Here is a 24,539-nt window from a genome sequence, read left to right as displayed (position 1 = left end):
CATTTGCCAAATAAGGACAGGATCCCTGTCTGAGGAGCTTACAAAATACAGGTTCATAGAAGTACAAAGTAAGACTAGTACCATCTAGACAATGTGATGAGCGTTCATTGGAGCTAAATGCCATGTTGAAAAGACTAACTGCAAGTAGGTCACATTTATATAATCCAACACTTGCTCAATGACTAGTGTTTATATTCATTCTGTTTACAGCTAAATTCATGGAGACAATTAGGCTCTGGGGTGATTTTGCATCATGAGATGAAGCTTTTGAGGCTGGAAGGAAGACACTATAAAAAAGCAGGAGGGAAATAGCAATCCCTCAAGGATTCTTCCCCTCACCCCCTCCCCACACACAAAAAAGGAGGCCTTAAATCAAGAGAAAGAGAGAAGTAAAAGAAGGGATACAGATAAATCAGGGCAGGGAGAGAGAGTTGCAGAAATACGGGAAGGTAGGACAGCATCACATTTAGATGAGAGGAAGAGAAACTAGAAGAGAGGGGGAGGGATAGCTCAGTGGTTTGAGCATTGGCCTGCTAAACCAGGGTTGTGAGGTCAATCCTTGGGGGGCCATTTAGGGAACAGAGGTAAAAATCTGTCTGGGGATTGGTCTTGCTTTGAGCAGGGGGTTGGACTAGATGACCTCCTGAGGTCCCTTCCAACCCTGATATGATTCTAAATCAAGAGAATTGCTAAGTTTGTGGAGAGAAAGATAGGACTACTGCTGAATAGACATAAACATGCTGTTCCAAAGAGCATACAACAGACACTGAGACTATGTCTACACTACAACATCTACAGCGGTGCAGCTGCACTACTGCAGTACTTCTGGTGAAGACATTCTAAGCTGACGGGAGAGCTCTGACGGGAGGTAGGTATGTCAGCAGGAGAAGCTCTCCCACTGACACAGTGTTGTCTACACTGGTGCTTAGGGTCAGTGTAATTTACATCGCTCGAGGGGAGGGAAGAGGCTTATTCACACCCGAGTGATATAAATTATACCAAAGTAATTTGTAGTGCAGACATAACCTGAGAGGGGATGGGGTGGGTGGAAATTAAACCCAAAGAACATTGTAGAACTGGACACCAGCACCACCACTTAAAGACTGTTGCTTTGGACAATTTGGACTAGATTGTTCCTCCCCAAATCCACCATACAGAAAAGTACAAAGTCTGATCTGATTAACAATTAACGACACTTGCTTTAATGTGAAAAAGTTAACTTACAATGCGATTCTCCCAAAACTTGTATTTCGGGCTAGTCAGCAGCAACTCCTTGGTTACCGGTGAACAGTACAAGTGAACTTTCAAGCTGCACAGAGAGAAGAAAGTAGATCACTAAGGCTTTCAAAATAAAGAACAGGGAACTATCAAGTGGCATGTGCACTCCACATATCCTCTGGATCTTTCCCCTAGTTAGAAGGGGAGTAACAGAGCTGTAGAAGCAGTAGAGTTCATGAAGCTGTCCTGCCACAGCCTGGAGTCAAACAGAGTCACTCCAGCAGGTGTGTGGGTCTTTCCAAGACATGTCTAAACTTACAAATACTTGCTTTAAAAAAAAAATCCTTTCCTCCTTTGCTTACCTGTCAAGATCTGAGTTTAAAGGTCCCCATACTTTCCTGGAATAGTTGATAACTATGACAAACACCTAATTCGAGCATTGGAATGTAGTTCCTTACACCATTCCAGACTTTAGAGAAAACTGTAAGATCTCAAACGCTTCTTGAGCTTCTCAGGTCACTTTTAAGAAGGGATCAAGTAAGCTACCAAATTGTAAGCCCAACTTCAGTTCTAGGGAACAACAGAGTTTAGCACTGGACTACCAAATGGCTATGAGACATTCGCCTATTTAAAATACATCACTGCAAGGGTAGGCAATGGCAAAACACTAGACATTATTTATTTGCACTCCAGGAAAGTGTCTGTTGCTATTCCACTCACACTTAAGTTTATAATGTAGATATGCCCTAAATCAATCTAGTCCACATCGCCCTTCTTGTGTTGGTGGTGCACATCCTCACCAGGAGTGCTTCCACCCACTCTCAGCTCTGCATGCAGCTCCCCACTGGGAACGGGGCAGCCTCGCTGGGCTTCTCAGCCGAGAAGCCCGATGCATCTACCCCATTCCCGGTGGGGAGTGGGGAGCTGAGAGCCCATGTAGCAGCCTGCATTGGAGCAGGGAGCCAGGGTAGCAGCCCAGATCAGAATGGGGAGCCAGGAGGGCAGCAGCCCAGCTTGGATTGGAGACCACGCAGCAGCCTGGCTGGGGAGCCAGCAGCCAGCTTTTTTGTCAAGTTCACAGGTTCAGAAGAGACGTTAAAGTGACAAGAATGACGGCCAACAGATGCAAGTAAGGCAGTGTCTACAAGGACACTGCATTGCCTGAACTACACCAACATAAGCCCTATGCCGCTCATGGTGGTGGAATTATGTCAGTGTAGTAGGGTACTTACATCGGTGGAAATAAGGCTGTAGTGTGTACACTGACAATTAGGTAGACGTAAGCTGCCTTACGTCCACCTAACACTGTAGTCTAGACCAGGTCTTATATGGAGGAAGAAAGTGATAGAGTGGGAAGGGCCAAAATTTGCCCTGTTGCCTTGGTAACAGGGACAGAGGACATTATTGGAGACAGTAGTAAGCATGAATCTGAACCCAAATGGTCTGGAGTTAGATCAGAGATCACAGCTCACTCCTTAATGGGCCAAATCCAAACACACCAACCCAACCTTCAGATTCAGATCTGGATTTTGAACTGCTGAATTTGAGAGAATTTAGGATCCAAAGTTTAGCTCTGTCATTTTAGAAATACAAAGGTTGTATCTGGAGCGTGGATCCTGGCCCACATCTAGTTGATAGTGAAAAAAGTTATGAGCAGGTCACTGCAGCGGTCAGTATCAGGCGAAATTTTTAGATGATTGTCTTGAAGATATAATTTAGTAAGTGGTTACATTTGCTGTGGCTCCCCACAGGAGCGGGGAAAAACTACACCCAATCCAAGCAGGCTCAAGATTTCTAGCACCAAAGAGCAGCAATAGTGGGGTAGTACAGCCCAGGCCACCACTCTTGAACATAGTGGTATCTGCTCAGACATCCCACTGGTACAAAACTGCATGTACTCCTTCCCCTGGGCCATGCGGGCTGGCAAAATAGTGATGTTCCATGGGAGTAGGTCCAGATCCCCAGAAACTCCCAGCAGGAAGAGGCAATGGATATCACCGCCTTTGGACCCTGGTAACATCACCACATCATCTATACCTACTAACTTTGTATACTGTTGTCTAGTCTGACCTCCTCCCAACCCTCCCTAACTACTACACTTCCTCTCCTGCAGCAGCAGCACCAGCAGGAGCCAAAAGGTGGACCTGAATCCCAGTCCCCTCCCCATATCAGACCACCTTCACAGTCCATAATGTCATCTAGACTCCCATCAGAACTCTGCACTGACATACTCTGAACTAGTATGATGAGGAACCAGATTTGCCATGTAGAGAGTCCACGTGGAAAAGGTGGGGTCATGTCTAGAATTAGTTTAGCTAGATTCCATCTTGGTCCAGCGAGAGCTTTTCTATTCACAACTTTCAAGTCTGTTATCTAACAACCCTGCAGGGCTAGAAACTTTATATCGCTGGAATAGGGAGATTCCAAATGGGATCCAGCACTCACTTTTACCTAACCCTAGAAGTGATTACCTGTTTAGGTATAAAAAAGTATTTAGGTCATTTTAAGAATTATTTCCCTCTCTGAATATGATACTGTGGGACTTATGGTAGCAAACACACCTACTTTTATATGGAAAGAGATACAAAATACAAACCAATACGTTGTTTTAGAGCTCATATAAAAATATTCTAGAAATTGTACCATGTGCCATACGCAGAACGTATGATGTGATACGATTTTAATCAGCACTCAGATGGGATGATTTGTGTGGATGCCAATCTGAACTCAGGTTGATATTTTGCATATAATTCACAGATCTTAAAAAAACAAAAACCAAACAAAAAAAAAACCCTTCAGAAACAGCAAGTTGAGCCCGTAAGTAGTCTATGTAACTACCTATATTCCTGTTACCATCATCATACTCCTTCAGATTCTTATACCTACGGTGTTTTGTTTTAAATTAGACTGTCTACTCTGCGTGTTTGCACAGCACGTGACACAATGGGACTTCCAATCCTGACTAGAGCTTCTGGACACTACTGTAATATGTAATACACTTTTCTACCCAATTCTAACATCGTATGTGTAGTATTTGAAATTTTGCACACTTTGATCAAAGAAGTAGGAACACAGCTGTCTTAGGTACCGCAGGGTGGGGGTAGGCTTTGGCAGAGAAACAAAGGGAAAGTCTCATATGGCAAGAGCAAGTGCTAGGGGAAAAAAAAAAAATCACAGCAGTAGGTTTGTCTCCAGGTCCCAGTGATCTTTCAAGAAAAGTTTATTGATAAAAATGAAGTGTGTAGACTTGAATTTCCCCAGCACTTCCGGAACAAGTTCCACTTTACTTGAGTGAAAACCATTACCTGCACTCCAGTCTTCTTTTCAAGGAAGGCGCTCTCAGCCCTTTCATGTGATCTATCAGTAAGATATAAAGTTTATAACAACTTTATTTTGTTTTAAAAGTGACCATACATCACAACTTTTATATTTTAGAGTAATAGAAAAAAATCACAGGTAGGTTTATTATTTATAGCATAATGCTACACAGTAAAATAAGAGACTATGATTCCTGTCCTGTGAAGAGCTAACAATCTCAGGTCTTGATCCTACAATGAGCTCCATGAAGGCAAACCCCTGTGCCAGTTGCAAGCTCATTGCATGATTCTACAAATGCTTATTCTCTCAAACAGTCCCACATAAGTTTGAAGCCCCAAAATAAACATGACAGACAGAAACAATGATAAGGGGGATGGATTTATAAAAAGTAGTCTCGTTTTGTAGTTACTCCTGGGGGGATTCTGCACCACTGCACATGCGCAGAATTCATGCCCCTACAGATTTCTTTGCTTACACACAGAAAAATGACTTTCTGACAGGGAAGCAAAGGGAAGCTGTAAGAACAGTCAAGCAAGTACATCATTTCAGGCACTCAGAGCAGCCAGCAGAGAGGTAAGTCACCGTGGGGCTGGAGACACCCCAGCCAGTGGCTCCTACCTTGAGCCAGGATCAGCTGCTAGTCCCGGCTAGGCTGGAGGCAGGAGAGGACGGGACTTCCTCTTCCCCTGCAGCTGAGGCTGTGTCAGACACACTCCCAGAAACCTCCCCCAGCTGCAGGAAGCTCAGAATCATCCCCTACTTCCTGCCGCTATCACTCCTCAGCTGTGGGACGAGGGATCTCTGTACAGGGAGCGACTCCCCCATCCATCCAACCAGCGTGCATTTCGATCTCCCATACCCAGACACCCCTGCCAAGCCTCACCCAGTACATCCAGAACCCCCCCTACCCCTCCATACCCAAACCCCACCCCACTGAACCTAAACCCCTGCATCTTAAAACCCCCTTCACCCAGACCCCGTGCCTCCGGACCTCCACCTCTGCACCCAGATCACCGCCCACTGAGCTCCCTGCACTCAAATCCCCACCCTGATGCCCCACCCCCTACACCATTCTGAGCCCCCACATCCAGACTCCCATGCCACTGATCCCCAACTAGCTGCACCCAGACCTGCACTCCACCAAGCTCCACTCCCCCAGCCCCTCCCCGCTTAGACCCATACACCCAGACTCCTCTACTGAGCCCCAACCACCTTCACCTAGAAGCCCCTGCAGAATCCCATTACCCCTGCACCAGGAACACCCCCACAACAAGCCTCTGTACATCCAGATCCCCACCAGTACACCCCCCACTGAGGTGCCTGCACCCAGACTGTCCCAAACAGAATCCTCTCACCCCACACCTGGATCACCCCACATTGAGCCCCTCCACACTTGGATCTTGCCTGGGTGACTCTGCCTACCGAGGGCAGGCCTTACCCATATGCAAAGTATGCAGCTGTGTAGGGCACCAAGAAAATTGGTGCCCCAAATTTCCTGGTGCTCTGCACAGCTACGTGCTGCTCCAGCCCTGCCCCCACTCCCCTGAGCTCTGCAGCATGGCCGGGCCTGCACTCACCAGCGGTGGAAAGTGCAGACCCGGTCCCAGACACGCCGCCAGTGAGTGCTGGGGGGTGGTTCCCCCTGCCTCCCAAGCCAGCCCCACCCTCCATCCCCACAGAGGCCTGAGGCCCACCCCGCAGAGGCCTGGGAACAGCCCCCCTGCTCCTTCCCCGCTGAGGCCTGGCCCCCCCCACACACACCCCCCCGCACGGGTGCTGCGTGGGGGCCCCAGAATAGCTAGGGAAGGCCCTGTGCCTACCCCACACCTGGTGTGCCTGGCACAGAGAGGCAGGGCCCCAGGGTGTTTCTGGGGCAGTCCCAGACCTTGTGCTGTGTCACAGTTGGGTGCAGCCTCACCACTGAGTCTGTGTCCCAGGGGCAGGGAGGCTACCTTTGTGTAGTCAGTGGCCTGTGCTCCCCACTACCATGCTGAAGCCTCTGCATTTATTTATTGACAAATGAAACGTGAAGAATTTTGCAGAATTTTAAAATATTGTGTGCAGAATGTTTGTTTGTTTTTTGGCACAGAATGCCCTCAGGAGTATGTAGTGTAGTGGTTCTCAAAGTCAATCAGCCACTTGTTCAGGGAAAGCCCCTGGCGGGCCAGGTCAGTTTGTTTACCTGCCGTGTCTGCAGGTTTAGCTGATTGTGGCGGTTCGCTGCTCCAGGCCAATGGGGGCTGTGGGAAGGGCAGCCAGTACACCTCTCGGCCCACACCGCTTCCCGCAGCCCTCATTGGCCTGGAGCAGCGAACCGCGGCCAGTAGGAGCCACAACTGGCCAAGCCTGCAGACGCAGCAGGTAAACAAGCTGGCCCGGCCCGCTGGGGACTTTCCCTGAACAAGTGGCAGATCGGCTTTGAGAACCACTGATGTAGTGTACATCATTACAGAAGGAAGGAGAGAAATTTCCACCCTCTTGAAGATAAAAATAAAAAAAAAGAGTGACTCCCCAATCAGGTACAGAAAATCTATGGTTACGATACAGCATTCAGTGTGAATGTCCTCTTAGATACAATGACATGTTACTCTCGTGCATGGCATGAAAAAAAAAAAGTATGATTGTTTCTTTAAAAAAATAAAACCTTAGCACTATACCCTGCAGCATTCTAAAGGGAAACTGATTTTCAATTTTCCATTCCTGATACACATGGTTACATTTTACCTCTATTTTCGCATTAGCTGTATTTACTTGGTTATCAATAACACACCCTTCAAATTATCAATAACACACCCTTCAAATTAGTCTCGCTGGGGTGGTGGGCAGCGTAACGCCCAGAGAGGACATGATAGGAAAGAGAGGCTGCAGCACAGCCCTGGGGTAGGAGGAACTTGGGGCAAACTTTGGAGCAAAGTAGTACAGCTCTACACAGGGAGGCCACAGGGAAGTGGAGGAGTGGGACGGCAACCAAAAGCCCCACACACAGAGGCCTCGGGGAAGTGGAGGAATGGGGCAGCAACCAGGGCTGTCCTTAGACACACACAGCATATGCAGCTGCGCAGGGCACCCAAAAATTTGGGGCACCATTCCCTTCCCTGGCTGCAGCTGGACTCCTCTCATCTCCAGCCCCTTCCCCGTGCTGGGCAGGTGGGCTTCGCCCCAACCCCAACCCCTCCCTCACTTGCTCCTCAGCCAGATGGCCAAAGGCTCCAGCTCCCAGGAGACCAGAGCAGCCGGGCCCACTGCTGCCTGGAACCCTGCCTGCCTGCATGCTCGGTCTCTGGTGGGGGCCAGGCCAGGGCCAGGGCAGGACACGAGGACCAAAACTTCCAGGTGAGCTGGGGGGGGGCAAAGAGCTGGGGCAAGGGGGGGACTTAAAGTGACAGTGCACTGTCTCTCACAATTCCCTAACACACACACTGCCCCTCACGAGTCAATCCCCAGGTACAGATTGTGCTGAGGAGGTGAGACAGTCTCTCACACACACACACTCTGTCACGTGCACAAACACACACTTGTATTATTGTTATTACTGCTTGGTACTTCCTGTCAGAATGCTCGTGGTGAGCCAGGCGTGGCAAGGGGCTGCAGGAGGGCTGTGGGGCAGCCCCCGTGTGACAGCAGGAAGCCCGCCTTGAGCCACTGCCTGCCTCGGAAGCTCGGTGTGAGTCAGCAATGGGGCGGAGGGTTCTGGGGGGTCCACGGGCGGGGCTGTGCCCCGGCGACACACTGGGGTCAGCGGGGCTGGCTGGGGACAGCCTTCAGTGGAGCACCAATTTAATAATACTGCGCAGGGCCCCATAACTCCTAAGGACGGCCCTGGCGGGGCCCAACAGCCCCACGCAGGGAGGCCGGGGGAAGTGAAAGGCGGCGGAGGGGGGGGCAAAGCAGCCCCACGCAGGGAGGCCTCGGGGAAGTGGCGGGGGCGCGGAGCGGAGGAGGGATTTGGGGTGTGAGGATCAATAGCTCCGCACTGAAGAGGGGGACGCGGAGGGGGGTGAGGAATGATTCCGGGATGGGAGGGGGAGGGGGAGGGGAGGATGACAGGCTCTCCGGGAGGGCAGCGGCGGCGCCAGGCGCGCGCTGGAGGGAAGCGGGGACGCGCAGCACCAGCGAAGCGGCTGGCGCGCGGGGCCGGCGGCTCCCCTCGCGCCCTCACCCTTGTGGCAGTGGGACAGGAAGTAAGCCCGGGCCCGCAGGTTCTCCCGGTCGAAGCGGTCTATGGACAGCCAGGGATACTCCCGCATCCGGCCTCCGAAGCTGCTCATGGCGCAGCCCTGTTCTGCTCCTCGGACTCCGTCAGTCCACCATCCCCACCTCCCCCATTGGCTGCGGCCCGAACCAATCACAGAGCCGCCTTTGCAACCCGTCCGCCTACGAGAAAGGGCCGGGGCGGGGCCTTTTCTTAAAGGGACAGTAACAGAAACGACTCAAGTTTTTCTACTCCGGCTTTTGCTGTGAGGTTTGGAGCTACTGCTCCGTTCGTGTGAACCCGAGGACTGAAGGGCCCCGCTGCCCTGCAGCATGGAGAGAAGGGCATGCCCGAGTACTCCAGGCCTGCTCACTCCTGAGCCCAATGATTTATCAATAAGGAAGTTAGATAATTAATAACTGATACCATTAGCATCTACATCATAAATAAAAACAATTTTTTTAACCTATGAAAGCTTATGCCCAAATAAATCTGTTAGTCTTTAAAATGCCACCAGACTCCTTGTTGTTTTTGTGGATACAGACTAACAAGGCTACCGCCTGATACTTTACATCATTAATAATGACTCTTGGTAACTGAATAATATTGAGTATGGATAATTACTGCATTAGGAATTCATTCCCTGCCTTAGTGCAGTGTTTGTTGGTTTGTAAATGCCTATCATGAATAATTATAATTAGTCCATTAGTAATTGGTTGTGAGTAGTTACTTATAAGTCACAATTACTGAATTAATTATAAATTATATTAGTAATTGTTTTGCTCCAACAATGTCCATTAGTATTTGTTGTTATGACATTCGTTTATTTTGTAGGTGGGGGCAAACTATTGAACTCTCAAAAGTGCTGTGCTTTGTTTTTAATACTTTGGCCCAGACCAACTCCTATGAGTTAGGCTCCTAAATACCTTTGAGGATGTGGGCTTTTGTCTCTGTTCACAGCATTTTGAGTGCCCTGTTCAAAGTGAGGGGGGAAATGTAATGTATTGCCAAGCAGTAATATTTTAGCTATTTATGCTGATGTCACCACCAGGGTGGTATATCTAATTTTATATCCGTTGGGGGGGATTAATGCAGGGGACGGGAAGTCAGACAAAATGCATTCTTTCCCCAACTCTGCCTTTGGCTCATTGTGTAACTTTGGTCAAGTCACTTACTCCCATTTTCAAAAGTGACCGGCACAACTTTCGCCTGCCCAATTCAAGACCTAAATCTCAGCAACGCAACACTTCAAAACGGAGCTGCCCCCTTTGGAAATGTTGGTTATAATCTCTCTTCCTCCGGCTCCGCCGCTGAAAAGGCAGGTAACAGGGGTGTATTTACTACACTGCTTTGCGACGCACACCTGCAAGCTCTATGCAGAAGCCTGATCTTCAGCTCCTAGCAAAGCTCCGGCTGCTTGCGGTGGGAGCCCGCTGGGGATGGTCCCCAGCCGCCTGAGCTGTGTAAAATACAACACGCTGGTCTGACAGCACATGCTCAGCTGCACCCGTTACAGAGGGTCCTTATTCCGCTTCCCAACGACTACGCTGCCCGGCCGCGAGTGCGCAGCTCCTGGCACTGGCCCCGCTCCCGGGGTTCGCTGCCGGTTGGCCCCGGCTCCGCCAGGGTCCCCGGGAAGGCGTGTCTCGGCCTGGCTCGAGCGCCGGCGGTTGCTAGGCACCCGCACAACCGCCGCCGTAAGACCCGAAGAGGCGGCGCCTGTCCCGAGGGAGGGAGCGGCCCGGCGATACCGTTGGTGAGTGGCCGCGCGGCGCCCCCTGTCCCGACCCTCACCGCAGGTGGCGCCCGCCCAGCCCCGGGAGCCCTGAGGGGAGCAGGGTGCTGCTGAACGCGCTCAGGGGAGCAGCGTGGCCTTGGGGTTCCTTTAAAAAGCCCCCGCTCCTGGAGTCCTGGGACGGGGGGGGGATTTTTCTTAAAGCCACAGCGCCTGGAGGCTTGGGATTAAGGGGAGATTTTCCCCTAAAGCTTCAGCTCCTGTGGTTCTGGGTTTAGGGGAGAGTCTCCTTTTTCATTTAAAAATATAATTTTGGGGGCTGGTGGTTTCTAAGAAAAGCTTTAAAACATGATCCACGTGTCCCTCCGAGCAGCTCGGGCTGCAGAAGGCGAATGATAAGAAAACAATTAGAATTCTTTAAAATCTTAGGATTTTTAAGCAACTCTCATGATTTTGGTGGGGCCTGACTCGTGGATTTTGCATGTTTGGGGTTGGCAGGGCTGCGAGGGTTGGCAGGGACAGGGGTTGTTATGCGAGGGGGGGGACGAGAAGGAATTGTGCTGTATTTTTGTTGCCTTGTATTTTTGTCATTGTTTGTCTATATCTCTTTGTCCATCTTGTCTGTAAGCTCTTCAGGGCCAGGGCTCATAAGAACCGCCTTAGTGGGTCAGACCGATAAGGCTCATCTAGCCCATTGTCCTGTCACCAACAGTGGCCAGTACCAGAGCTTCAGGGGAAGTGTATCGAACAGGGCAATTTTGGAGAGATCCACCCTTGCCTTCCCCTCATGACTTCTGGCAGTCACAGGTGTAAGGTCACCCTGAGTATGAGGCTGTATATCTGAACATCTTGGCTAATAGCCATCATCTTCTGTGTGTGTACAGTGACCAGTACAATAGGGCTTCAACCCTATTTGGGACCTTTAGGCACTACCAGAATTCATATAATTCAGTGGTCCCCAACCTTTTTCATCTGGCGGGCACCAGATGACGAGCCCCGGAGGACCGTGGCGGTGGACGAGCATCTGCCGAAATTCTGCCAAGTGGCAACGTCAATAGGCATCGCTGCCGAAATGCCGACAACAAGCAGTGTCATCCAGAGGCGTCGCCGTTGAAATGCCGCTGAAAATCGGCGGCACTTCGGCAACGACGCCTCTGGATGATGCAGCTTGTCAGCTGCATTTCGGTGGATGCTCGTCCGCCGGCCAGTACGTGGGCGCACTTAAACGCCCCGGCGGGCGCCATGGCACCTGCAGGCACCACGTTTGGGACCCCTGATGTAATTAATAACGGAGTCAAACACAATGTGGGGTCCTATCCTGGGTAAATTATATCTTGTCTCTTTCTCACCCCTTGGCAACTCCTTTGCCAGTAGAGCCCCACTGAATTGAAATGATCTGACCTGTCTGCTGGTACTTCTACTTATCACTGCCTGACTCCTACTTTGGGTATTACTGCCATAAATAAGTTCAAACATAAGACAAACTTACAAGGTTCAGAGGATAGGTAGGCTGGTTTCCAAACTCTGTTGACCTTTAGGCACAGATTTGTGCCACAGTAAACTTGCCCTTTTCTTTTCCTTTCTGGATTTTAAGGAAATATATGAGACAGCAGAGGGGGAAATAGGGGGAGAGGTGTGGTTACATAACAGACTTGGTGAAAGTGGGAACCGGCAGAACATTTTTAAAACACAGGAAATCGGGAGTAGTAATCTGCTTCAAGTTGTGCACGCATCTATTCTAGGATGTTTGTGTTCGACTACTATACCTAACCCAAGAAAGCAGCAAAGAGTCTTGTGGCACCTTATAGACTAACAGACGTTTGGGAGCATGAGCTTTCGTGGGTGAATACATAACCCAAGAAGATACAGGATTCCACCACTTACAGAATTTATTCATTGATGTCTCTGTAATGGCAATCACCGTAGAGTATTTCCCAGTACCACATAGTGGGATGTGAAATTGCACGATTTCCCCCTAAATTAGAAGAGTAATGCGAATGGTAACCCTGTGGTGTCTGTTGGCAAATTGAGCTTTTTGACTGATCACTCTGGGCTGTCTCAACTGCACATCAGTGTAAGTGATTTACCTATTAAACTTAGATAAAAGGTTTGACGTACCAGCTTGAAAATGGTAATATTTGTTTTTTTACTTGCATGCACCTACTTGGCACTTTGGCCCAGAGCCTCGAAGGTATTTAGGCTCCAAACTTCCATTGTCTGGGCCTTTATGTGTATGTTTTGCCTGTGTTTTCACAGGAGCTTTTATGGAAAGTCTGCTTGAATTAATAGTCAGAATGTGCCATGTATGTCGGTTGCATTGAATAAGTGCATTTGCTAGATGAGCCTGGTATATAATTCAGCAGAGAAATGGTTAATCCTAGTGACATGTAAGTGGTCATAATAGATCTTTAGTGTTAATACCTCATTAAGATCCAATCCTACACTGTACTTCATTTGCTAGCATTGCTTCAGTATGTCTGTCTGCAAGCTCAGTTGGTCAGCAGTGTAACAGTTCTATATTATACCTTACAATTTATGCATCTTTCTTCCAGAAGGATTCCAAAGTGCTTATTAATTCACACTGGGTCATGTTTCCCTTTGTAATAAAAAAGTGCAATAAGGAGAAATAGCTCCAAGACTCAGGTGAGCAGGTTAATTTGTATTGTGGTATCCCATAGTGCGAGGAGAAAAAACTCTTCGTAATCATTGACAATTGGCATTTAAAGAGAGCTAATAACTGTGGAGTGCTGAACTACCACATATATGGCAGCATCTTTAGAAAAGGGCCATGGTATCTGTTTATAGTAACCCCTCACTTAATGTTGTAGTTATGTTCCTGAAAAATGCAACTTTAAGTGAAACGATGTTAAACGGATCCAATTTTCCCATAAGACGGTGTTTCTCAAACTGGGGTCACCACTTGTGTAGGGAAAGCCCCGGGCGGGCCGAGCCACTTTGTTTACCTGCCCCGTCCGCAGGTCTGGCCGATCACGGCTCCCACTGGCCGCGGTTCACCGCTGCAGGCCAATGGGGGCTGCTGGAAGCAGCGGCCAGTAAGTCCCTCGGCCCACGCCACTTCCGGCAGCTCCCATTGGCCTGTAAAAGCAGGGGGTTAGGTTCGAAGGAGATTTTTTGGGGGCAGACAAAAAGCATTATATACTGTACAGTACTGTACTGTGATGGGGAGGTGCCCAGGGCTGGGGGTTCAGGGTCTGGGAGGGAGTTAGGGTGCGGGAGGGCACTCAGGGTCGGAGGGTGAGCAGAGTCTCAGGGCTGGGGCAGGCAGGAGGTGCAGAGCACTTACCTGGGGCAGCTCCTGTTTGGTGCAGGGGGTGTGCAGCTGGCTCTGCACAACACGGCACCGCCCCCATGGCCGCGATTCTGGGAGGTGCCCCCTCCCCAGAAGGCAGGGCCACCCAGAACGCAGGGGCTTTAGGGGCTGCAGGGCCCTGGGCTAAGGGGGCCCCGGGGCCCTGGCCTGCAGCTCTAAAGCCCCTTTCAGAATGTGGCCCTGTGAGCACAGGCCGGAGGACTCAGGAGGAGCAGGGGCAGCTGCACAGCCAGTGGTTGGAGAGAAGCAGCGCTTTCCCCTTCAAAGCGCCGCTTCTCTTCGGCCGGCTTTGAAGGGGAAAGCGCCGCTTCTCTCCGGCCGCTGGCTGAGCGGCTGCCCCTGCTCCTCCTGAGTCCTCCGGCCCGTGCTCACAGGGCCACATTCTGAAAGGGGCTTTAGAGCTGCAGGCCCTAAAGCTCCTGCGTTCCAGGTGGCCCTGCCTGCCGCGGGGGAAGAGGAGGCAGCTTCCCTGCTGACTCGCTCCCTCCCTCCCAGAAAGTCCTAAGCGCCACCAAACAGCTGTTTGGTGGTGGAGGAAGCGCTGGGAGGAAGGAGGTGGAGAAGAGGAGCTTGTGCAATGCTCCCTTGTAAAATCATCCAAACGACATTATAAGGGAGCATTCCACAACTTTAAACGAGTATGTTCCCTAATGGAGCAGTGACATAACTTTGAAACAACGTTAAGCGGGAGGACGTTAAGTGAAGAGTTACTGTACTTATGTACAGATCTTCACTAAACCCCATGCAAACTGAGATTATGCCCCTTTTCCGTGTTTGCTGATGGCCTTTCTGTGCAACGAATCCACTGTAAATTATTATGTCAGATACAAATGCAGTTTTCAGCCACTCCCAAATAACTGCTGCCATGCAAGCAATAACTCCTGTTGTCTCTTCTGTAGTTGTTTGAGGGGACTGACTTCTGAATTGAACCACATACTGAATAAGGGGTTTCAGTTGTGTGTAGGATTTTGAGGCAGGTTTTGTAGTCAATTGCTACTCTTTTCAGCCTATAAGCCATGGGAGCACATGACCCAACAGGATTTTTATCCTCATCAGCATCAAGTCTAGAAACTTTCTTAAATGAAGACAGGTTCTTGGAAATACAGCAAACTCTTCCTAATTATGCAGATGCAGCTTGGTGACACTAAGTTATTGTGAGAAGAATTTGGCCCATTGACCAATGAAATCCAGCAGATGTTGTAGCATCTGATGTATTTTTCTTCCTGCGTAAATGAAGAGTGCTCTCTATTAGCAAAATAAGATTGCGACCATTGGTGCCTGGAGGAGCCACACTGAGATTACTCATCAGGGCAAACTGCAAAGAATGGGACAGATGATAACCAAAACTGGTGGTTATTCAAATAATTAGATTTACCAAGCCAGCAACAAAACATCTGCTACAATACCTTACTGGTTACCCAGAAGCCAAAAATACAGTTCCCTTAAAGCAATCCAGACTTGGGCTCCCACACAGACAGCCAAGCAAATATGAGGAAAATCTTGTTCAATATATATAAACTTCTGCTAATCCCAAGGGATCGGACACATTACCCATCAGGTCAATGAATATTTCAGATCTTACCCAAATACATGCTTACAGCCAATTATTATTAACTAAACAATTTATTTAAAAAAGAAAGAGAGTATTGTGGTTAAAAGATTTTTTATACATACAGATATGAATAAAGTTCTTAGGTAAGTTTCACAGTAGAGATGGTGAGCTGCTGAGTTGCAAAAAGTTCTTTTCAGAATCAGTTCATCAGGTTATAGTCCAAATAGCACTTCACGTATAGAGTTTGTTCAAATTCTTCCATGAGAATTAGCAGGCTAATCCAGACTAGAGCTGGAGACCTCAGTCTTGCGACTCAAACTTCCCCAGACCAAGCTTAAGCAGATCTGAAATAACAGGATCAGGGCCCTAGAGTTCTTTTATAGATCTCTGGCAGGTTATTGATAGCCTCTTGACAGCAGGTATTCCTTGGGTGAAGCATTGTGGTTCTGAAGTAAAAACTCCTGTTTCCTATGTATACACAGGTAATTAGTTACATTAATCAGCATAAGGTAATTATCCATTAAGACATACAGTTTACTACAGACTTCAAAGAAAAATATTGGAAGTTTCATCTAAATGTTAATATTCCCTCTGAATCATTGATCTTTGAATCAGTAAAATATAGTAACAGACAGGAACCTTCTGGTTACATTGTTAACATCTAGCTGTAGGGAAACAGACAAATAAGAACAGTATCTTCTTCTAATTCTCTAACAATACAAGTCTACATTTCAAAGCTCTGTCTAACATGGCTTTGTTAGCTATTTATAAGGAATGGCCTTAATTACCATTTATATACTTTTCTAATATGTCTTTAAAGGTTGAATTTGGGTCATTTAGCTTGCTAGTCGCGTAACCCTTTCTGGCTCAATGTCACAAAGAAATACTCAAAATTAATACAATGAAATTAAGAGGTGAACTAGAAGAGAAAACTGGTTCCTGTTACATATTGAAATTGGTCTAGATTTGGAAATTTAGGTCAAATTAATCACTTGAACAGCTCTGTTGACTTCAGTGGCGTTAACTCTGGGACCAGTTCAGCCGTGTGAATTCCAAAGAGCACTGTCATCAGTAATTTGAGCATACCCTGGAAAATGGCGTTATAATAGTTTACACATCTGGAAACTGAAATACAGGTGATATGGATTTACTCCAAAGAACATCATGTATTCAGTGTGATTCTGGACATTTTTAACATGCTAGTTTTTACTTTGGGGTTTTGAGGTGGTGGGGTTTTTTTGTTTGTTTGTTTTTGTTTTTGACTAACTATAACTTGTTTACTATGTTTACCAATTTTGTTCTACCCATTTTTATGTAGAACTTCAACAATATGGCTTGCGCCAGTTTTTATATGTATCATTTTTAAAACCTAGTTTCAGCAAAATATCTGGTGGAGTTCCTGGAGCCATGGCTAGCGCTGACATCAAACCAAAATCTATAAGTCGTGCCAAAAAATGGTCAGATGAGATAGAGAATCTATACAGATTTCAGCAAGCTGGATACAGGGATGAAATTGAATATAAACAAGTGAAGCAAGTTGATATGGTAAGATTATAATTGTGCAGGGGCTATGTATTTTAATTCTCTATTCCCTATTAATTAGTGAAATAAAAATGGAGGCACACAGTATATTGCCTTTCATTTGCTTTTGTTTTTAATCAAATTCAATTTTAGTTCTTTAGGTAGTTTTAGAAGTGCAGAATAACTGATTTTCAAATACATTTATTTTACTTGACACTGAAACTCTAGCAAGCCTGCAGTGCGCTACCTCTTCATCAGTTACATATTTAAACATTTCAGAGCTTTTATTACATAATGGAGATTTTTTTTCATTAAAAAAGAATGCTGGTGAAAGATATGACGTGGGCAGCTTCCACACACTACTCTGCCAATGGGCACACCCTCTGACATGCTACACCCCCTTTTTAAGGATGAGAAGGTGTTCCATATCCATGGGCTCAATCCAGCATCCCTGAAATTAGTGGCAGGTTTACCATTGATTTATGTGGGAGTTGGATCAAACTCCTTGTACATGCAGTACTTGGCCTCTCTGCTGAAAACATCAACAGTTGAGAAAGTTGATGCCAGGTGTGGTGGAGGTGGTTTAATGCAGATACTTCTCTACTGAGAACCTCAAGAACTCTCTCTTGTACCCATTGAAAATGTCATTGTGTATGACCTAAGCTACTGGTTAGTCACCAGATGTCAGACAGCTACGAATCTGCTCTGGATTCAAACTAACAAACCTATAGATGATAGGCTCTATATTTCATTATTAATATCCTAAATCATGCAATTCCTCAAAATCCCTTTTAAAAATCTGTTCAGATCTACTATGTCATTATTTTGAAATATACAGTTTGCATCAAAGAGAACTTTTGGTACTACTGATGTCTTGTTGCTACCTTCCATTATTTGAAAATCAACTGTTTGAAGTATTTTCAAAATACCAGTAACAGATTAAACTATTAGTGTCCAATCTCTAACCAAATTTCATGTTTTAAATCAGGATAATATGCACACTCAAGCCTTTGAAATTGGTGAGCTACTGCTTTTTACGTACATAAATTATTGTAACCATGCAAAGTGGTCTTTGAAAAATTACTACTGAACTAATTTTTTTTAAAAATGCATGGCTGAATTATAACCTACTGAAAAATAGAGGTGTAAAGGAAGATGCTTATTGTTCTTTTGTATTGGGCTCAGATACTGTGGTGAAGAGTGTAGTATAAGTGCTTACACAGAAGTGTTGGTGTCATTAGGCATAACCCTAGGTAACTCAGGAGGGTGGAAAACCACTGTGTTAATGAAGCCTTTCTGTACCAGGCCTGAATGAATCAAAGTTAATGCTATGCTTGCCCAAACGGCTTCCATGTTAAACTCTAATCGACATTACAGGCCAGAATCGAGAATGGAATGTGTAACAGCTCCTTATCAGTGCAACACTGGTACCAGAAGATAATAAAGAGGCCTGCTTAAGGGGGGCAGGATAACAAATCAAAGGGAATAAAACAAGCTAACAGCCTTGAAAAGTCACTAACAAGATGAATTGTTTGCTGCCAAGAATGATTTAACCTGCTTAGTGTAATTGCTAGCCGTATAATGTATCTACTATATGGGAGGGGAATAGTGGGGGGTAATGAGAATGCCTAGCTGAAATAATGTATAAAGAGAGAAGGCTGCTTGCATCTGTGTGCTTGATTTGAGACGTGTGTGTCTCCTTGCACAAGCTTTGAGATCTCAAATAAACTTTGTCTGCTTCTCCACCTTGGTGTGTTTATTGGAGCGAAGCACACCGGGCAACGAACCACTGTTGCTGTCCTCGAGCATTTTGTGCTGGCAACAGAAGACTAGGTAGATCTTTTAATGAGAATGGTAGGATCCCTCTAGTTAATAAATTGTAGAAGATAAAAGTCAAGATTGTTACAGGGTACAAGCCACAAAACAAACTGTGATCCCATTGGCAGAGGGACACTCCCAACAAAATAATTTCCAATTTAAAAACTATGTGGAGCTCTGTTTATGTCAAACTTCAGTGGAATTAGCATCAGTTATATTGTAACTGATCACATTTTAAAATATGGCTCATTTTTGCTGTATCATGGAGGCTACAAGATATGAGTGGAGATACAAGGAATATTATATGGTACTTCCCTTTAGAGAAATAATCCAAAGAACCAGCAGATCTGTACATTTAAGTATTAGGCTGAGTAATAAAACCGCTATTTATGAGATAGAATTCAAATGCAATCTGGTTTGATATCCCTACTGACATCTACTTGCTGATCAGAAGTGAGAAATTAATAGATAGGATTCAAGACAATAGGAAATACTGCAGGTGCTTACCTAATACCATGGAAGTTTCCAGAAGCTTTTTAAGTAAAAGGATTGAATGTCTGCATTTTTTACAATGTAATAAATATCTTATGAAGTACTGAATTGAAGGCTATGGGTGATGGTGCTCAGCACCTTGTAGGATTGGGTCCATTGACACTAACTTTCCTGATTTTACATATGGCTCATTTGTTTCTTTGAAAATAATGACAAAACTAATGATGTGTCTATTTTTTATGGTTAGAAAGGTGCTGAAGAACCTTTTACTTGCACATAATTCTTCCATAAAAAGTAGACTCTTTCAGTCATTCAGATTTTTGAATGACTGACTCTTATTTATACAGTAAAAGGAAGGCATCCATTGGCTAATCAAAGGGAGTCATAGACATTAGAGAGGAAAAGACCTGTTAACTCTAATACCTTCCATTGCACCAGACAATGGTTTTTCCTGTTCTCTACACCATATTTTCTAACAGCTTTGTCCAGTCTAGTTTTAGATGACTCCAGTGCTACGGCTTCCATCATATCCCCTTTGGATCATTCTTGCTTCTTCTGACATAGTGAAGTGTTGCTGGTTTGTTTGTGTGCGTTTATACCATACAGAACTTTGACTAGAAACTAGTTTCTGATGTTTTATGTTTTTTAATCTTTATTAGAGTTAAGCGATTTAATCATAAAGAACCAATCAGCTACAAACCAATTTATTCACCAAAATACAATCCATATAAAGATATTTCATCTCCTGTGATGTGTTCTACATGGATGTTTCCTCTCAGTGGCAGCCTGTTCAGAAGATGTGTATATTCTTTTCATTCTGTTTGCAGGTGGATCGTTGGCCAGAAACAGGATTTGTGAAGAAACTTCAGAGAAGGGACAATACTTTCTATTATTACAACAAGCAAAGAGAATGTGAAGACAAAGAAGTCCATAAAGTGAAAGTTTATGTGTATTAATTTTGTTAATCCCAACTACACTGTTTTGTTTTTGTTTGTTGTAAGTATGTTGCTTTAATCTATTTGATGTTTATAAAATGTAAGGAATTAAACAAGGTTTCTGAACTAATTTGTCCTAGTTTTAAATAGAGCTGAACATTCTTTGAGGGAGGAGTAATAATGTATGTTCAGCACTAGATTTTCACAGAGCTTTTGATGAGGTTGAGGTCCAAAGTGCTAATTATTATTTAGTGCATTACATCTTTAATGTACTTTACTCACAGTAGCTAACTAATTCTAACCACAATCTTGGGAGATAGGTAAATGTTGTTATTATCATCAGTTTACAGATGGGGAAAAAGGAGGCAAACAGTTTAGTGACATCCACAATATCATGAGGGAGTCGATGTCAGACCCAGGATTACCATTTGTTAAAGGAAATCGAATGACCTGGGAGTAGGGGCCAAAACCATGCTATCGATTAAAAACTAGTTAAGTGATGGGAAACGGTCATAATAAATATCTTTCTCTCTTAGCAAAGGGGAGTAAATAGTGAAGTATCCCACGGCTCTGTGGGTTTTTTTTTTATATAAGTATTAATGATTTAAAGGACAAAGTATTTAGTGAATTGGTAAAATTAGCCAATGATACAGGATGTTGGACAGCAAAAACTAAAGAGGATTATGAGGAGTTAAACACATGGTGGGATGAAGGGAATATTGGGCAGCAAGGTGTCAAGTGAAATCTAATATCTTTCTGGAAGTACATCAATTATAATTCTGGTTTTAGTGATAGAAAGAGATGGGATTATATTGGTAGCAGCTAAAGAGTAAATGGATTAATATTTTTCCAGACCTAAACACCACAGTTTTGAATAGAAGAGAAGATTTGCGTCTCTGTGGTGGGGTATTAGAAGTAGAGGAAAAGAAGTGTCTGTCCTTTACCCTGAAAACTTAAGGGCAATGTACTAGGGGATCTAAAAAAAAAAATCACATTTTTGACAATGCTGTATCCTTTGGAAGATCACATAAATGATTGAAACTACAGATTCCAGTGTTGCTCAACTTGCTGGTGAGGTGCTCAGACCTCAGAATTCTAACTGCAGTGGTCTATAGTTGTCCATTTTGTTCTTTTGCAGCTGTTTTGCTTGGTTTGGTATCTGTGCAATGAAAGCTATTAAACTCTGGCACACGTGGGTTACATTAATTGATGTAAATTAAATAACACTCCAATCTTTAGTACTATTTACTGTAGCTCCTTATCTTCTGTTAATCCTTTTGATACAATCCTCTGGATTCTACCTGCAAAAATAACTGTCAGAATGGCATTGTGAGGTCCATCTCAAATTTGGTCCATATCAAATGTACTCAGTTTATAAGGCAAAAGCTGGACTCACAAACCCACATGGACTGCAAGCTCAACCTGGGATCTGGCAATCAGGCTGGGTTCTTTCTCGTTCCCACATTATCACCTAACTCAAGTGAGTTATGTTACAAGTAAAGTTGTGATTCATTAGATTGAGCATATAGCTAGGACTCAAGAAGCTTGGAGTAAAATCCTGGCCCCACTGAAGTTAAAATGTGTTGTGTGCTATTGTCTTAATTGATCTAGGATTTCACCCTTGGCTTCTGTTCCCTGCTCTGCCATAGACACAGTGTGGTCAAGGGACTTAAGTACCTTGTGCCTCCATTTCCTTATCTGCATGACAGATAAGCATTATTGTTTAATACAACTCTAGTCACCAAAAAGTAAAGATTCTATAATTATTGCCCAATTAAGAACTCTGGTGATGTGAGAGCCAGAACAGAATCCCACGCCTAGAACTGTATTGCTCTGCAGTACTACCAACAGTAAAAAGGAGTGTAAACTTATTTTGGGACCATATAATGCCATCAGTTTTTAAACAGAGCTCCCCATTGAAAACACAGCATGCCTTGTTGTCGGAGAAATAAGAATATTGGATTTGGGGTACATATAGAGAACACGTCTGTTGAATAAGAAAATGCTGCTTTTATGTAGACCCTTTTTTGACTATACCTAAACATCAAGCTTATATTATATGAATTGTGAACTCTAATGGATTTCAATGTGTGTTTTTTCCCCTCCTTTTTTAATGCATTATATGTATGCTTCTGTTCTCTATTTTCTTTTATATATAATGAACAGTATTAGTTTTGTTTGTGAAACTAAAGACTTTTAATAAATGAAGGTGGGGATTTATGACTTCTATGTATAAAAATTTGTTCCTATTTAGTGTAATCTTCATTTTCTGTAATGATGTGCTCATAAATCATAGGGCCAAATTCTGGTCTCGTTTGCATCAGTGTATCTAGTGACTTCACTGGAGTTCTGCTGGGTTATACTGGTGTAAATGAGATTAGAATTGGGCCCATGGAGTCTTAAATTTACTGTTAACCCTTTTGGAAAAAATAAATGGTGTTGGATAGAAATCCCTAATCATAGCTGACAAGTAGTATGGGAAAATAACATACTGTTGGCTTCCATTGATTTTGTTCTGTTGAATTTTGAGAGGCTAGCATCACTGCTGAGCTATGCTTTAAGTCAGTGGTTCTCAAACTATTTATCATTGTGGGCCGCAGGTTGAGAACCACAGCATGCCCCTCCAAAACTCCCCACAGTCCCTTCTTCTGCCCAGCGGCCCCCACCCAGAAACCCCTCCACAGAGTGGAGCCAGGAATGGATCCCTGGGTACGGGGCCAGACGCCGGACGCTGCATGGGGCCATGTGGGGCAGGGCAGCCTAAAACCTGGGATGTGCTGCAGCACCCCCACAAACCCCTAGTTCCCAGTGCCCCCCACCCCTTCACTGCCCAGAGCACCCCCTCCCCCACAAACCTGCCCAGAGACCCATTCTCCCACACCCTGCTGGCAAGAGCACTCCAGCAGGCTGCCAGACACTGTCTCCCCTTTCAGAACAGAGCAGCAAATTTTGAATATTTTTTTAAGCACAGCCGGGCCACAGCTGTGTGCTAATTGGGCGGCCCGCGGACCCCGGGTTGAGAACCGCTACTTTAAGCAGTTGAATGAGAACGTGACATTAGAGGGAAATAATTCAAGCTGGGAGAGAGAAGTAAATTATGCCATTGGCCATTGCTGATTACAATTAATGCTGCAGCTAAGAATACTCAAATGATCATACTGAGTTGGACCAACGATCCATCTAGCCCAGTATGCTGTCTTCTGACTGGCTGGTGCCAGATGCTTCAGAATGAGTGAACAAACAGAACAGGGCAATTGGTCACATGATCCATCCCCTTCATCCAGGACCAGATGATTAGGGACACACAGAGCATGAGGTTGCATCCCTGATTATCTTGGCTAATAGCCATTGACGGACCTATCCTCCATGAACTTACCTAGTTCTTTTGTGAACCATTTATACTTTTGGCCTTTACAGCATCCCCTGACAACGAGTTCTACAGGTTGACTGTTCATTGAGTGAAGAAGTATTTCTTTATGTTAGTTTTAAAACAGCTGCCTATTAATTTCATCTGTTTTGTCAAGGGGTAAATAACACTTCCCAATTCACTTTCTCCAGGCCATTCATGATTTTATAGACCTTTGTCATATCCTCCCTAGTTGTCTCTTTTCCCAGCTGAACAGGCCCATTGTTTTCAATCTCTTTTCATGGATGTTGTCTATACCCCTAATCAGTTTTGTTGCCCTTCTCTGTACTTTTTCCAGTTCTAATATATCTCTTTTGAGATGGAATGACCAGAACTGCGCACGCTATTCAAGGTGTGAACATACCATAGATTTATATAGTGACATGATATTTTCTGTATTGTTATCTATCCCTTTCTTAATGGTTCCTAACATTCTGTTAGCTTTTTTGACTGGCTCTGCACTTTGAGTAAATGTTTTCAGAGAACTATCCACAGTGACTCCAAGATCTTTCTTGAGTGATGACAGCTAACTTAGACCCTATCATTTTGTATGGATAGTTGGGATTATATTTTTCAATGTGCATTACATTGCATTTATCAGCATTGAATTTCATCTGCCATTTTGTTGCCCAGTCACACAGTTCTGTGAGATGCCTTTGTAACTCTTTGCAATTAACCAGTTATTGATCCATGAGAGGACCTTTTATCTCATCCCGTGGCTCCTTACTTTGCTTAAGAGCCTTTGCTGAGGAACCTTGTCAAAGGCTTTCTGAAAGTCCAAGTACACTATATCTACTGGATCACACTTGTCCACATGTTTCTTGACTCCCTCAAAGAATTCAAATAGATTGGTGAGGCATGATTTCCCAAAGCCATGTTAACTCTTCCTCAACATGTGATTATCCACGTGTCTGGTAATTCTGTTTACTATAGTTTCAACCAATTTGCCTGGTATTGAAGTTAGGTTCACCAGCCTGTAATTGCCAAGATTGCCTCTGGAGCCTTTTAAAAAAAATCATCC

General features: G+C 45.1%; 3 protein-coding genes across 8 annotated transcripts in view; 2 read left to right on the top strand and 1 right to left on the bottom strand.

Annotated features, from left to right (window-relative positions):
* The window catches only part of DCLRE1C (DNA cross-link repair 1C), a 30,689-nt gene extending 20,334 nt beyond the window's left edge, over window positions 1-10,355 (bottom strand). Inside the window, exons 1-3 of one of the 5 annotated variants that reach the window (XM_039519312.1) lie at window positions 10,092-10,355; window positions 4,524-4,575; window positions 1,225-1,309 (exon numbers count right to left, since the gene is read on the bottom strand). In XM_039519312.1, coding sequence (XP_039375246.1) covers window positions 1,225-1,309; window positions 4,524-4,570 — 132 coding nt within the window. In that variant the 5' untranslated portion in view covers window positions 4,571-4,575; window positions 10,092-10,355. Of the gene's footprint in view, window positions 1-1,224; window positions 1,310-4,523; window positions 4,576-8,695; window positions 8,855-10,091 lie in introns of those variants that run through there. The other 4 variants (XM_039519311.1, XM_039519313.1, XM_039519315.1 and 1 more) reach the window with 4 other exon arrangements.
* Window positions 10,338-20,225, top strand: MEIG1 (meiosis/spermiogenesis associated 1). 2 transcript variants are annotated; one of them, XM_039519317.1, is made up of 3 exons: window positions 10,338-10,484; window positions 16,720-16,891; window positions 20,005-20,225. In XM_039519317.1, exons 2-3 carry the CDS (start codon window positions 16,754-16,756, stop codon window positions 20,131-20,133), a joined length of 267 nt encoding a protein of 88 aa, XP_039375251.1. In that variant the 5' UTR covers window positions 10,338-10,484; window positions 16,720-16,753; the 3' UTR covers window positions 20,134-20,225. The 2 variants fall into 2 exon arrangements, with proteins under 2 accessions (XP_039375251.1, XP_039375252.1); XM_039519318.1 differs by lacking the exon at window positions 10,338-10,484 and adding an exon at window positions 13,010-13,106.
* TMEM243 (transmembrane protein 243) overlaps window positions 10,464-24,539 on the top strand; it is a 60,904-nt gene continuing 46,828 nt past the window's right edge. Inside the window, exon 1 of the mRNA XM_039519323.1 lies at window positions 10,464-10,484. The gene's annotated coding sequence lies outside the window, so the exon portion shown is untranslated. The remainder of the gene's footprint in view (window positions 10,485-24,539) is intronic.

This window comes from Mauremys reevesii, linkage group 1 (genome assembly GCF_016161935.1).
Source record: "Mauremys reevesii isolate NIE-2019 linkage group 1, ASM1616193v1, whole genome shotgun sequence".
Taxonomy (NCBI): Eukaryota; Metazoa; Chordata; order Testudines; family Geoemydidae; genus Mauremys; species Mauremys reevesii.
This window is presented reverse-complemented; position numbering and strand designations above follow the sequence as displayed.